General features: G+C 47.9%; 1 protein-coding gene and 1 pseudogene across 1 annotated transcript; one reads left to right on the forward strand and one right to left on the reverse strand.

The window, feature by feature from the left end:
- The first annotated feature begins 1,377 nt into the window (after window positions 1-1,377).
- Window positions 1,378-3,536, forward strand: LOC119350959 (cysteine-rich receptor-like protein kinase 6). Its single transcript, XM_037618552.1, has 6 exons — window positions 1,378-1,615; window positions 1,681-1,796; window positions 1,972-2,182; window positions 2,440-2,677; window positions 2,790-2,937; window positions 3,044-3,536. Exons 1-6 carry the CDS (start codon window positions 1,378-1,380, stop codon window positions 3,386-3,388), a joined length of 1,296 nt encoding a protein of 431 aa, XP_037474449.1. The 3' UTR covers window positions 3,389-3,536.
- Window positions 3,537-5,285: 1,749 nt separating this feature from the next.
- On the reverse strand, window positions 5,286-13,177 carry LOC119349740 (annotated as a pseudogene).
- Window positions 13,178-14,319: the final 1,142 nt, after the last annotated feature.

Consider the following 14,319-nt stretch of genomic DNA (forward strand, 5'->3'; position numbering starts at 1 on the left):
AATTAGGAAATAATACAAAGATCTTAACCTGTACAAGGGCACCCTAACAGAATAATAAAGAGCACCCTAAAACAACCAGTGGAACACGAAGATGTTATGTGTCATCATCCATGAACCTTGTGAGAACAACCCTGCAACACAAGAATCTGCATCCATACCCAAGCAAGTCATCATCTTCAAACACAACATAATCGCCGCACTGGTCCGCCTTTTCTTTGCTCCGATGCCGAAAAGACATGGACACACAGGTGCACCCGACACGCCTGCAACAACCTTCACCATATGTGGCTTTGAGTACCGCTAGATGTGCTCCTTCCATATGAAAGTGAACTAGGATATGATTCCGGCGCTGCGGCAGGGCCAACTGCCCGAGCCAAGCAGGACCCTCTAGCAGCAGTACAAAGAAGGAGGTGGAACAACATCAGAAAAATCATACTGACGAGGAGGAAGAATAATCTCCATCTCCACACAACCACATCCCATCCGATGACCAACCCAACTAGTGTCGTTCGATCTCCAGACACCATAGCCCGCGACCTCAACAAGTTCTGGGGATCCCCCACCCCATTGGCTCCTAGACCAAGTCAAGAGGCCCGTTTGACTGCGAATGGAGCCTAGGAAAACTTATTCAGGCACGACCTCACCGCGATGGCTTCAGCAACTCCCTTAACCCTAACCAAACCGAGAACACATCCGACCCACAGATCTGAGGTTCCCCCTCCCTCCCACCGCCAGAGCGACTGACGAAGGGAGTGGGAACCAGCGGCGGCGTCGGCAGCATGCAAAGGGACCCGGTCGCCTCCTGTTTGCCTGGCTCGGGCCCTCGTCTCATGTACCAACTGCGTGATCCACCCACATCTCATGTGATGAATCCCGGCAAGCCGCTCCCCCGTGTGACCCGCCGGATTGGTTTGAATCGACCATGCCCCTGGATTTTATCTCAATCTAGATCCCCCTCTGCGTGATCTTCCGTCGGTAGAGGGGGAGATCAGGACATGCCATGGCTTTCTCTCTCGGAGTGACGAGGAGAGAGGACATCGTGGTGAGGCGCTGACAGCGACGCCGGCAGGGACGGGTTGAGCACACTGACGAGAGCTGTCATGCGGGTCCAATCTTGTGCGCACTCCTGATGCCCTGTTGGATAGGGCTGATGACTCGTCCACTTGCCAGTCATGATACCACACACCCAAAATAGCGGCTCTGCGGGCGGCCAATCAACTTTGACTCCTTTGGATTGCCACTTGCGCACCCACTCGTACCCGTGGAAAAAAATATGACAAATGGTGCGTCGCCGTCGCCGTCGCCGTTGCCGCTCTGTCGTCGTGCCAAAGAAAAGCGAGCTGGTCCACCGGTCTCCCCCCACGCGCTTCCACGGCCATGCTCCCCGGCGGCTACACCGTCCTGGCCATGCTCATCGCGGTCCACCTGCTAGCGCCGACTGAGTCGGCCTCAATGGAGTGCGACGGCAACCCCCAAACGTCCAACAGCTCCTTTCCCTCGACCCTGAAGCTGCCTGCCGCGGGACTCCCCGGCAACGCCTCCACCTCCCCAAACGGCTTCGCCACCGCCACCGTCGGCACGGCGCCCGGCCTAGTCTACGGCATGGCCCTCTGCAGTGATCTGTTCAACAGCCGGACTTACCGTTTGCTGACAACATTCTTGCTTTTCACATGACACCAGCATTCAAGAAAATGGCGAGAGCCTTGATCTTCGATTTGACGGCACTGCAAGAGGCAACCCAGAACTTTTCAGAAGCGAATAAGCTTGGAGAAGGCGGTTATGGAATTGTATACAAGGTACGAACGCAAGCAAGAAAGCGAGTGAAAAAGGAGAGTCTCGATGTACTCCCTCTGTCCTAGAATATAAGAACGTTTTTGACACTATGCTAGTGTTAAAAATGTTATTATATTTTGGGACGGAGGGAATATCTCGCATTCAGGCCTTGTCTGAAAAATAATTTGCATGTTTCAGGGAATACTGCCGGATGGGCAAGAAATAGCAGTGAAGAAGCTCTTGGGAGCAACTGAGCATGGTTTGCATCAGTTGCGCAATGAGGTGCTTCTATTGGCAGAGCTTCAGCACAAGAATCTTGTCAGATTACAGGGGTTTTGCTCGCATCGGAATGATACGTTGCTTGTTTACGAATATATCAAGAACGGGAGCCTCGACAACTTTCTATTCGGTATTTATTTTCCCCTCCATTCACTACTCTGGGTCGTTATATGCGCTCGGTGCGGTTGTATCAAGAGTGAAAATGTCCTTTATTGAAAAAAAAATCTCTATTGTAGTATTTCCAGCAAAAAAATTGCACAACTAAGATTCATACACCGTTTTATTTTCTTCCAAACTTCTTCAGCCAAGTGAGTTCTTATGATTGTTCCTTATTTATGATTATTTTCGGCATCAATTAATGTAAGAACATATTCTTTTCGGCAACAGATACTAGTGAGGTTAATACTCTAAACTGGGAGCAACAGTACAACATCATTCTTGGAATAGCCAAGGGAATACTGTATCTTCACGAGGACTCCAACCCAAGGATAATCCACAGGGACCTTAAAGCTAATAATATCCTTCTTGACGAGGAGATGGATCCTAAAATCGCAGACTTTGGATTGGCACGGCTGCTACAAGAAGGTCACACTCATACTCAAAACACTAGAGCTGCCGGAACACTGTAAGTCAAATGCCTATAATTAAGTTTGCAAAAACAAGAAAGATACTTGTAATTATGAACTATTTCACTTAGTGAAGGTGTGTTTCCAAGCCTAATTGTTCATCCTCTGCAGTGGTTATATGGCGCCGGAGTACGCAATACACGGAAGTGTGTCACCCAAGATCGATATTTTCAGTCTTGGTGTACTAGTCCTTGAAATTATAACCAGGAGAAGGAACTGCGGTTCAGATTATGGGGATACCGTGAACCTCATTAGTGATGTAAGTGTTGGATTTATTTTATGTTCATCAGTTTTTAGTGCCTTTGAACACTGTAACATTTAAATTATCATATCTAAAAGCATCATCCATGTTAACCATCTACCAGGTGTGGAATTACTGGACAAAAGGAACAATATCAGAAATGATGGACGGATCACTCAATGGATACCCTCGAAGCCAAGCGCTACGGTGCATCCACATCGGGCTACTGTGTGTCCAACCGGACCCTGATGACAGGCCTCAAATATCAACCGTCATTTTCATGTTAACAAGGGACACCATGGAGCTTCAGCCACCGACACAGCCTGCATTCTTCTTTGGGACAGAATCGCCATCTCCAGCTTCTCCACGATATGGGCAATGCCGGGATGTGCATGCCCGGTTTGATTTAGTACCGGAAGATGACGTATCTTGGAATGGGGTTACGATTACTGAGCCATATCCTAGGTGATATACGATCTGGATTCTTGAAGCGGTCCTGTCATGTTTTGTCATAATGGAGGCCAGTTGGCTGGATTAGGTTTACGTCTTCGTCACGATCGAGTCTTGTAATCATGGCCTCAAGCCGCACGAGATGAATGATAGTACACTTATTTTGTGGTGCAAGGAGGAAAGTTATTCATGAAAATCTGTTCCAAAGCCCCTTCTCTACTCATTGCTTCATCGAGAATTCATGGAAGAACTAGTAGTGGTGCAGAGCAAGATATATGAGGTTCCTGCAAGACAAACGGAGGTCAATGTGTGGATCCCCTGGCCCGCTGGCTGGACGAAGATCAACGTGGACACTGGACAGAGTCTTGGGAGCTTCTTCTGTTGTTTTCAGGGAGATTTCAGATGCAGAAATGGTGTAGTTGTTGCGATCAGGGAGGCTCTCTCGTTGGCAGACGATTTGCTTACTCGAAGAGCAAGGTAGTCCATGATTCTCCCAGGGTGATCAATACCCTGGGTGAAGACTCCAGAGCAGTTTATTACCACATCACCTAGGAGATCAAGGCTAAAGGTGTGAAATAGGATGGCATTGTTTTTTGCCATGAGAATCGCGGCTCAAACATTGAAGCTCATAGGCTTGCTTGATCAAACGGATTAGGAATAGTATTGAACGGCTTGTTCTCTAGTGGGAACCCCTCGTCTATTGACATAGACCTTCAGGCCGCCCGGATCCACGCCGGCGGCTACCGTGTCAAGTGTTCCTCGCAACGCCTCGGCCGTGGTTTTGGCGGCGGCACCTAGGGTTTTGGGCCAGATGCGTCGTGATAGGTGGGGATGCGGCCTCCCTTTCCTGCCCGTGGAGTTCTAACGGGCTTGGGGTTTGCGTCGCCTCCTGTCTTGCTGGTCCATCGGCTCTGGCCCGCGGTGAGGACGAGGAGATGGGAATGCCAGTGAAAACCAGGTCATCCTTGATGGCAGACGATGGCAGTGTCTTGGGGCGTCGTTACCTTCATGAAGGCATCATCGGTGCAGTTCTTGTCTCCTCGCTCGGGCTGCTCCGGGGGAAACCCCAGATCTTGGCCACGCGGATCGGACGATGGCGACATTCCGCGTCGCTCTACCTCCCAGGGACATCGCTTTGGAGTAGCTACTAGCTAGAGGGGTGGCTGGGCGCAGTTCTCCGCATGCTTCTCGTGCGGTGACCAAGGTGGAGCGGTATGCCATCTACGGTATCGACGGCAACGAGTCTTGGCGGCAAGGTGCAGCGGGGTCTCGGTGCTGGATACCGTTTGATGGCGCGTGTAGGAGGCTGGTGTTGTCCAATGTCATGGTGGCGTAGACATCAGAACAGTCTGGCAAGATCGGTGCATCGATTGATCTTGGAGATGGAACTGTGGAAGCAGGCTGTGACAGACTCTTCAGCGTGCGCATACGGTTTATGCTAAGGGTCTGCTAGACTAGTTGGTGCCCTCGGTTAGCTGGCCAGCGGCTTGGTAAGGCCATCAAATTTCTTGGTGTGTGTGGTGCACGGTCAAGGCACATCATCAACTTGTAGGTAGAGCGCCAATTGTCAGTAGGAAGGTGGATTTGGGTTGATCTATATATTTATTTTGTAAAATCTTGTTAAATAATGCAATAGAGATGGTTGTGACGCGCGTGTAATCATCCTTTTAAAAAACGTAACCTACAAAAAAGATAGCAAAATATTACAACGGTGAATCCGGTCTGGCGTTTGCTTCATAGCGGTGCTAATATATTTTTTGGCTTCGCAGAGAACCCACTCAGCACACTAATATCTTTATCTTCGTCGTTTGCATCCTAGCGAAACCGTTGCAATGCACTCTTCGGTGATATAAGATTTAGATGTGTAATACTTATGGCACATCTAGGAATATATATCTTCTTTAAAAAAGTCTAGGTATATATATAAAGCACCTGATGAAAAGCATGGTTTTATTATCTAGTTTTACATTTGAAAACTAGACTTTGCCGGCAGCAGACGATAATCTGTCGGGATTATTGCTTAATCTCGTGGTAGTAAAGCTTCGCCTTGGCTACAGTTTCTTCGGTTCAGGCCCTTGACGGGAGCACGCAGTTGCCTATCTCTGCAAAGATGGAACAAGCAAACATATACGAAATCACCATTAACAAACAGACTCGTACATTTTGTTTTCGTGAAACAAGAATCATAAATACAAAGCAGATACTTCCTCCTTTCCGGTTTATAAGGCTCAATTTAAAAATCTCACCAACCAAGATAGATGGTGAATGGTGGAATACCTTTTGGAGTTTGCAAAAGCACCCAAATTAATGTTCTTGTTTTCCTTAAAAAAGAATGTTTACCAATGCATTAATTGCAATGCATACATGTATAAATTACATGCATTGGTCAATTTTTTCTTAATACTTGCATGCAATGATTTAATGCACCTTGGAATCTGAACATGTGATGAAAAACAACCAAATTGAGCCTTATAAAATGAGAAAACTGAAATTTTGAAATAAGCCCTATAAACCGAAAAGGAGGGAGTAACTTGGTGCCTTCCGGACAATGGTAACGGCACCGGCAAAGTCGAACATTCCGGCGGCCCGGTTATGGCGCTGGTAATAGTCATTGAACGCGAAGGACGCATGGGCGACCTTGGTGTCGGGATCGAAGCACCGTGCTCCAGGTTGGATGTCAGTGCAGTCCGCGCCGTGGCCGCAGGCATAGTCCAGCGCGTTCTGCAGCCGCGCGGCGCCCACCGCCGCGTTCGCCACACACCAGCTTGGGCTCGGGTCGCAGCGGCCTACGCAAGCAATGGAATCGTCATGGCTGGCTTCCTGTGTGGAGCAGATAGTTGTCGTATTCAAGGACTCACCTGATGGTGCCTGGTTGACAATGCTGCCGGCACCGCCGAAGTCGCACGCGCTGCTGGCTCGGGTCACAGCGGCCTACGCTGTTAGACAAATAGATATTTTCTCATTGTAATCTCAAAGTAGTCTATCTCTTTCTCCTTCACGTATACAACTCCTTCTCCTATTCCTTCTGTAACAGGAACTGTATCCCTGCGATCTGTTCGTTCAACTTGTACGCCACGGCAGGGGCGATTCCTGCCTCGATCAATATATACCTGCGGCTCCCTTACGAGGGAGTAGGAACGCTTCCACAATCTTATATGGTATACAGAGCCGTCCTCTTTCCCATCATCTAGCGATACAGAAAACAGAAACAGGTTCAGCAGAAATCGCCATGGCTTCTTCGTCGACCGCTCCATCGCTCAACCTGGGCGCACCACCAACGGAGAAGCTCACGAGGGGGAACTACCTCCTCTGGAAGGCGCAAGTCATGCCAGCCCTGCGAGGAGCGCAGGTGACTGGACTGCTGGACGGCAGCGATGCTGCCCCACCCAAGACGGTGGAAGTTGCGCAGGCGGACAAGTCGATGGCGGCTGGACCGAATCCTCTGTACGGTCCATGGCTGTCAAAAGATCAGCAGGTTCTGAGCTACCTGCTGAACTCTCTGTCTCAGGAGATCCTCGCGCAGGTCATTGGTAAGGAAAGCACCTTTGATCTCTGGACTGCTCTCACAGCATTGTTCGCATCGCAGTCCCAATCTCGGATTACCAATCTGAGAATCGCCATCTCCAACACAAAGAAGGGCAACATGTCCAGCAATAGCTTCATCGCCAAGATGAAGAGCCTTGGAGACGAGCTGGCCGCGGCTGGCCGTCCGGTGACCGATCCGGAGATGGTGGACTACATCCTCGCCGGCCTTGATAGGGACTATGATCCCGTTGTTGCTGCAATCGGTGCCATCAAGAATTCCATTACTGTTGATGAACTATTCTCGCTGATCTCTTCGTTTGATCAAAGGATGGAGATGCTAGGCGATGGGCCAACCGGCTTTCGCTCTTCTGCCAACGCTGTCTATAGAGGGAGTGGGCAAGGTCGCAACAACAGAGGAGGTCGTGGGCGAGGGAACAGGGGGCGTGGTCGTGGCGATCGCCCCTCTTCCTCTCCTGCTCGCGGCAATGGTGGTGGCGGCTATCAACAACGTCAGCGACAACCACCACAACAGCAGCAACAACAGCATGAGGGAGACTATCCCGAGTGCCAAATATGTTACAAGTATCATGCCGGGGGCACAAGGGCCTGTTGGCATCGCTATGAGGAGGATCATGAAGAAAAAAAGAAGGCCAACCTCGTCACCAACTCCTACGGGATTGATACAAACTGGTATGCAGATTCTGGCGCCACTGAGCACATCACGGGGGAACTCGACAAGCTAACGATGCGAGAAAGGTACCACGGAGGTGACCAAGTGCACACGGCAAGTGAAACTGGTATGGATATTACTCATATTGGAAACTCAATTGTTAAAAACCCCATTAGAAATTTGCATCTAAAAGATGTTCTACATGTTCCTCATGCATCGAAAAATCTTATGTCTGTTCATAAATTCACTCTTGACAATAATGTTCTCATCATCTTTTATCCCTATTCTTTTGTGATTAAGGACTTGGCAACGAGGAGAGTCATCTTTAGAGGAAAGTGTGAAGGAGGTCTCTATCCACTCGTGTCATCATCTTCATCATGGTCAAATAAACAAGTCTGGAGTGTCACCAAACCATCTTCGGCAAAGTGGCATCGACGCTTGGGTCATCCATCTTCAGTTATAGTTCAGCATGTTCTTAGTAGAAATAAACTCCCTTATGAGTCTAGTGTTGAGTCAGTTTGTGATGCGTGTCAACAAGCTAAAAGTCATCAACTGCCATATCCCATCTCTACCAGTGTATCTACTGCTCCTTTGCAACTTATCTTTTCAGATGTGTGGGGGCCAGCCCCCACTTCAGTTGGTAGATTTTCATAGTATGTGAGCTTCATTGATGATTATAGCAAGTTTACTTGGATTTATTTGCTAAAGAAACGATCTGATGTGTTTCAAGTCTTTAGCAATTTTCAGAATCTTGTTGAACGCCAACTAAACTCTAAAATTCTTGCCATGCAAACAGACTGGGGTGGTGAGTATGAGAAACTCAATTCATTCTTCCAAAAGATTGGAATTTCACATCATGTCTCCTATCCTCATGCTCACCAACAAAACGGGTCTGCTGAACGAAAACATCGTCATGTTGTTGAAGTGGGACTAGCATTGCTAGCTCATGCATCTATGCCTCTAAAATTCTGGGATGAAGCCTTTCTTACTGCCACATATCTTATAAATATTCGTCCTAGCAAAGTAATAAAATTTGAGAATCCCATCACACGTCTCTTCGGTGTCAATCGAGATTACACATCTCTTCGCATCTTTGGTTGTGCATGTTGGCCAAATCTTAGACCTTACAACACACGTAAACTTGCTTTTCGTTCCAAGCAGTGTGTCTTCTTAGGCTATAGTCCTATGCACAAAGGGGTTAAATGCCTTGATGTTTTCACTAGAAGGGTCTATATATCCAGAGATGTTGTTTTTGACGAGTCAGTTTTTCCTTTCAAGTCTCTCCATCCAAATGCTGGCGCCCTTCTTCGTAAAGAAATTCTTCTTCTTCCGAATTTTGATCAAGGGGGCGATAACAATTGTGCTAACCAATGTGTTAATACTCCTGTTAGTTCTTCTCTTGTTGATATACGTGTGCAGGTGCCTGAAGAAAACGGAGGTCAAAATGATCAAAATCATGAAAATCCAGTACAAAATGAAGCATTATTTCATGTGCATGAAGAAGGAGCAGCAGGCGTGGAGCACGAGGATGATTTGGCTGCTCCTGCCACACCTGCGCGTCAGTCAGCCTTGGATCATGCGCAAAGATCCGCTTTGGATCACGCGCCTGACAGCGCCAGTGCCGGTTCTAGTTCGGCAGCGGGCAGCGCTCAGGGCCTCGCGAGCCGGTCCGCTGCTGCCGCGTCATCACGCAGGGCCGCGCGGTCCACCCAGATGCAGCCAACCAGGGAGGGCGCGGGATACCCTGCGGCGGTTATCTCTGCGGCCCATGGTAGTCCCGGTTCTGGAGCAGACACACAGGTGACTACAGGATCTGCTACATTCGGATCTGCTGAATCAGCTCAGAACATGGTTTTGGACGGATCTCCAGGATCTTCTGCAGCCAGTCAGATCATGCAATCTCCTGTGCAACCGAATGCTACCACTACCTCAAGGGTCATGACCAGGCTACAAAAAGGTATTAAAAATCCAAAAATAAGAACTGGCGGAACTATACGGTATGGAATGTTATGTATTTTAGGAGAACCAACAAACTTGGGTGATGCACTTGGAGATTTAAAATGGAAAAAAGGCGATGGATGAAGAATATATTGCACTAATGAAGAACAAGACATGGCATCTAGTGCCAAATCCGAGAGGTAAAAATATTATTGATTGCGAATGGGTATATAGAATCAAGAAGAAGGCAGATGGCTCTATTGATAGATACAAGGCATGTCTAGTTGCAAAAGGTTTCAAACAACGCTGTGGCATCGATTATGAGGACACTTTTAGTCCTGTTGTTAAAGCTGCGACTATACGACTTGTCCTAGCTATTGCTGTATCAAGGGGATGGAATCTAAGACAACTAGATGTACAGAACGCGTTCTTACATGGTGTTCTGGAAGAGGAGGTTTATATGAGGCAGCCACCAGGGTATGAAAACAAGCTAAAACCACATCATGTGTGCAAACTTGACAAGGCTCTTTATGGTTTGAAACAAGCACCTCGAGCATGGTACTCTAGGTTGAGCTCAAGGTTGAAATATCTTGGTTTCACTGCATCAAAAGCTGACACTTCTCTCTTTATTTATAACAAGGCAAACACTATCATTTTTGTGCTTATTTATGTGGATGATATCATAGTTGCAAGTTCCTCACAGAATGCCACTAATGCCCTTCTAAATGATTTAAGCTCAGGATTTGCTTTGAAGGACCTTGGTGACTTGCATTTCTTCCTAGGGATTGAAGTTAAGAAGATTCAAGATGGCATAGAGTTAAAACAGGAAAAATATGTCACTGAACTTCTAACACGTATTGGGATGAAGGATTGCAAACCTTCACCCACACCATTGTCGGCTTCAGAACAACTTTCAGCATATGAAGGTGAGATACTTAAGGAAGAAGAAAGTACAAGGTATAGAAGTGTTGTTGGAGCATTACAGTATTTAACCTTGACACGACCAGACATTTCATTTGCTGTCAACAAAGTCTGTCAGTATTTGCATGCTCCTACCTCTAGTCATTGGACAGCTGTAAAAAGGATTGTACGGTATATCAAACATACTGCAAGCTTGGGACTTCAATTCAGACGCTCTAATTCCACGCTTGTTAGTGCTTTTTCTGATGCTGATTGGGCAGGCTGTAGTGATGACAGAAAATCAACTGGAGGTTTTGCAGTTTTCTTTGGCTCTAATCTTATTTCTTGGAGTGCCAGAAAGCAAGCAACAGTGTCGAGATCAAGCACAGAAGCTGAGTATAAGTCATTCGCAAATGCTACTGCTGAAGTTATCTGGTTGGAGTCTTTACTTAAGGAATTGGGAGTAAAGCAACAACGCATCTCATGTCTATGGTGTGATAACTTGGGTGCTACCTACTTATCTGCTAACCCTGTTTTTCATGCCAGAACAAAGCATATTGAAATTGATTTTCACTTTGTACGAGAAAGGGTTGCAGAGAAGAAGTTGGAGATACGATTCATTCCCTCCAAAGATCAAGTAGCAGATGGGTTTACCAAAGCATTACCAGTCAAGCCATTTGAAGCATTCAAGAATAATCTTAATTTAGGATAGTTGAGATTAAGGGAGGGTGTTAGACAAATAGATATTTTCTCATTGTAATCTCAAAGTAGTCTATCTCTTTCTCCTTCCCGTATACAACTCCTTCTCCTATTCCTTCTGTAACAGGAACTGTATCCCTGCGATCTGTTCGTTCAACTTGTACGCCACGGCAGGGGCGATTCCTGCCTCGATCAATATATACCTGCGGCTCCCTTACGAGGGAGTAGGAACGCTTCCACAATCTTATAAGCAATGGAATCGTCATGGCAGCCTTCCTGTGTGGAGCAGATAGTTGTCGTATTCAAGGACTCACCTGATGGTGCCTGGTTGACAATGCTGCCGGCACCGCCGAAGTCGCACGCGCTGCTGGCCCGGCCGTTCTTCTGGTAGTAGTCGTTGAAGGCGTACGACGCGTGCGCCAGCTTGGTGTTGGGCTCGTAGCAGGACTTGCCTGGCTGGATGGCGCTGCAGTCCGCCCCGTGGCCGCACGCGTAGTCCAGCGCCGCCTGCAAGGCCGCGTCCCCGGCCGTGGCCTTCGCGGTGCAGTAGCTCGGTTGCACGGGGCCGGCACCAGTGCCGCCATGGACGAAGTCGACTTGGTACACGGGCTGCTGGTTCGGGTAGAACAACCCGAAGTCCTGCTCGTCTTCGGGCTTGTTGTCCTCATTGAAGACTTCGAAGATGTACACGTCAAGATCGGCGTTGGGACGGTGCGGGGTGCCGACAGCACTGGTGGCGAGCCGGTTATATCTGTTTGAGGTGGTGCCGGAGTTACCGCCACGCACTTTGCTCATGAGACCATCGGTGAACGCTTGGGCGTTGGCTCTTGTTCCCACGCCATGGTGGCCTCTGGTTGGATGGTGAGTCTCACCAAGCTTCACCTCCAGTATTCCGCCCCCTGCTGTGAGCTTCCTCATCCCCCCAGCACGCAGGCTGGAGGACGGCAGCTTCTCCATCGCATAGTACACAGCGTCAAGCTGCACGTCGAGGAGGCTGAAGTACGTTTGCTTGCTATTCTTGTCAACAACGCCAACGTTGGGGCGGAACAAGAGATAGTCGATGGACATGCCCGGAGTACTCAGGTACGCAAGGTACGGGTAGATATTCATCATGAGGTACGACCGGTTTCCTGCAAGAAGTCGACCATGGGGCTCATCACCGACAACGCGATGTCGTCACGGAACGCACCCTCGGGGGGCGGGAACGACGTCTTGAGCGCGTCGAACGCGATGGGCGTGGTCACCTTCACGGCGTCCGCCAGGCCCAGTCGAGCCAGCGCCGCTTGCACCTTCTTCATGGCCGGGACGAGCTGGGAGTTCAACTGACTAGCCTCTTTGAAGACCTCGTTCCCGATTGTCACGCCATTGATCTGCGTGGCCGGGTAGTACGCCTTCACATTGTTCTGCACCCATTGATCAGCGAAATTTTGGTCCGTGGCAGCGGAGGCCAGCTCCTCGTTAGTTAGCTCCACCGTGACCTTGATGCCGGTGTTGGCCAAGGCGGCCAGCACCGTTGGGTTGGTGTCGTAGATCCTCACCATGGTGATGCCGTTTTTCTTGAGCAGTTGCACCACAGTCACCGGGTCAGGCAGGTTAGTGGCCATCCTCCCATAGCATACGCCTACCTCGCCCCCCTCTGCAGTACGTGCGTGTACAATAAGAAACATCACAATTAAGTCATACACTTCAATGCAAAGGCAATGGTTATCGTTCTTTCTCAAAAATAAAAAGTTATATCATGCACCTACAAGTCTTACTGTTGTATGACTTTGTAAGGTCTTGTGTGAATAATTAATAAAGTGGCTGCATGCATCGTCCAGATGCAAAGGCCGTGTGTCCTTCTCCATTTTTTTAAAAAAATATCATGCACCTACGCCGTATATATGTTTCCAGAAAGACATACGATAATCTTTTTTTTTACGGGATAACGTCTCCGCGACGATTACCTGCACGGGAGAAGAAGAGCAGCGGCACTGTGATGCCGAGGAGGACGCCCAGAAGGCGACTCGTCAGCGCCATGCCCTCGGTGGTCTGTATAGTGGAGCTAGCTAGCTAGGGCCTTAGGAGACGATGATGATCGAGCTGATGAGTTGGGAATGATTACAGGCGGGCTGGAATTTATAGTCGGCACCAACGGTAAGATGGAGGTGCTACAATATTTTTTTTCTTTGTGCAAGTGACAGCAGGCACAACAAGACGTACGATAGTGCAACCAAAATTGGGGTATATGCAATGCCAATTGCAGCATGCATATACGCCTAACTTGGACTTGGACTGGTAGAGTTGATCAGCTACAACTTGTCACTGAAGTCTCATGCTTGGGTACACCTCCCTTGCCCCTAAATCTAAGAGACAATCAGATAAATGCTCACTAGTGGCGGCATCTCCGGACCCCGCCCACACAAAAGCAATGAATAAACAAAGCAATGCTCGCCGGAACAAAATCAAGGGCTACCTAAAATTTTGTACTCCCTCCGTTTCATAATGTAAAGCGTTTGTGTCAAAAAACACTTTTATATTATGAGGCAGTGGTATTAGATGACTGTCAACACATGTGGAAAAGAGTAGACGCGGGTCAATGCAATAGCTATCACTATCTCTAGGCTGTGGGTGCTTGCACCAATAGCTCATTGTTGTCCTGTATAGAAAACATAGCTTGCAACCGTCTGTTCCGTGCGCCTAGTTGCCCACTTGTAATCTTGCATATCTTCTCATTTATGCAGTTATCTTGTATAGCAACCGTGGGTTGGGTTGCAACTATCTGTCATGTGCGACCAATTACCTCGTAGGGCTCATTCAGAATACTTTTTCTTAAATCAGACTAATAGAAATGGTAAAGGATTAGGATACCCAGTCTGATCTAATCCTGGATTTTGATGGGGTCTCACCACGCAAATGCTAAGAAATCTAAGGAGTTGGGTCAATTTGGAAACAACCCTATCATCTCATTTCCTGTTGCGTGTAGTTCTTATATATGCTGTTGTGGATGGAACACGTAGAAACCTAGGTTTTCCTGATTTTTTCCAGTTGGTGTCGGAGGTCATGTTAATTCTTAATGATACCAGCCGAAGCAGCAAGCGCTTTTTGAAAAAATAAAAATATCAAATAATATTCAAATAGTTGAATATTATAAAAACGCCAAACAAGTCAATCTTATAAAAGATAGTGCATATTATATGTGAAATTGGTATTTGGACCATCTAAGTGAAATGAGCAAT

This window comes from Triticum dicoccoides, chromosome 1B (genome assembly GCF_002162155.2).
Source record: "Triticum dicoccoides isolate Atlit2015 ecotype Zavitan chromosome 1B, WEW_v2.0, whole genome shotgun sequence".
NCBI lineage: Eukaryota > Viridiplantae > Streptophyta > Magnoliopsida > Poales > Poaceae > Triticum > Triticum dicoccoides.

Coding starts and splice junctions, on each gene's coding strand:
- LOC119350959 (XM_037618552.1), top strand. CDS start 1,378: ATGCTCCCCGGCGGCTACACCGTCCTGGCCATGCTCATCGCGGTCCAC. Junction 1,616..1,680: donor CTACGGCATGGCCCTCTGCA/GTGATCTGTTCA, acceptor ACATGACACCAG/CATTCAAGAAAATGGCGAGA. Junction 2,183..2,439: donor CCTCGACAACTTTCTATTCG/GTATTTATTTTC, acceptor TTTCGGCAACAG/ATACTAGTGAGGTTAATACT.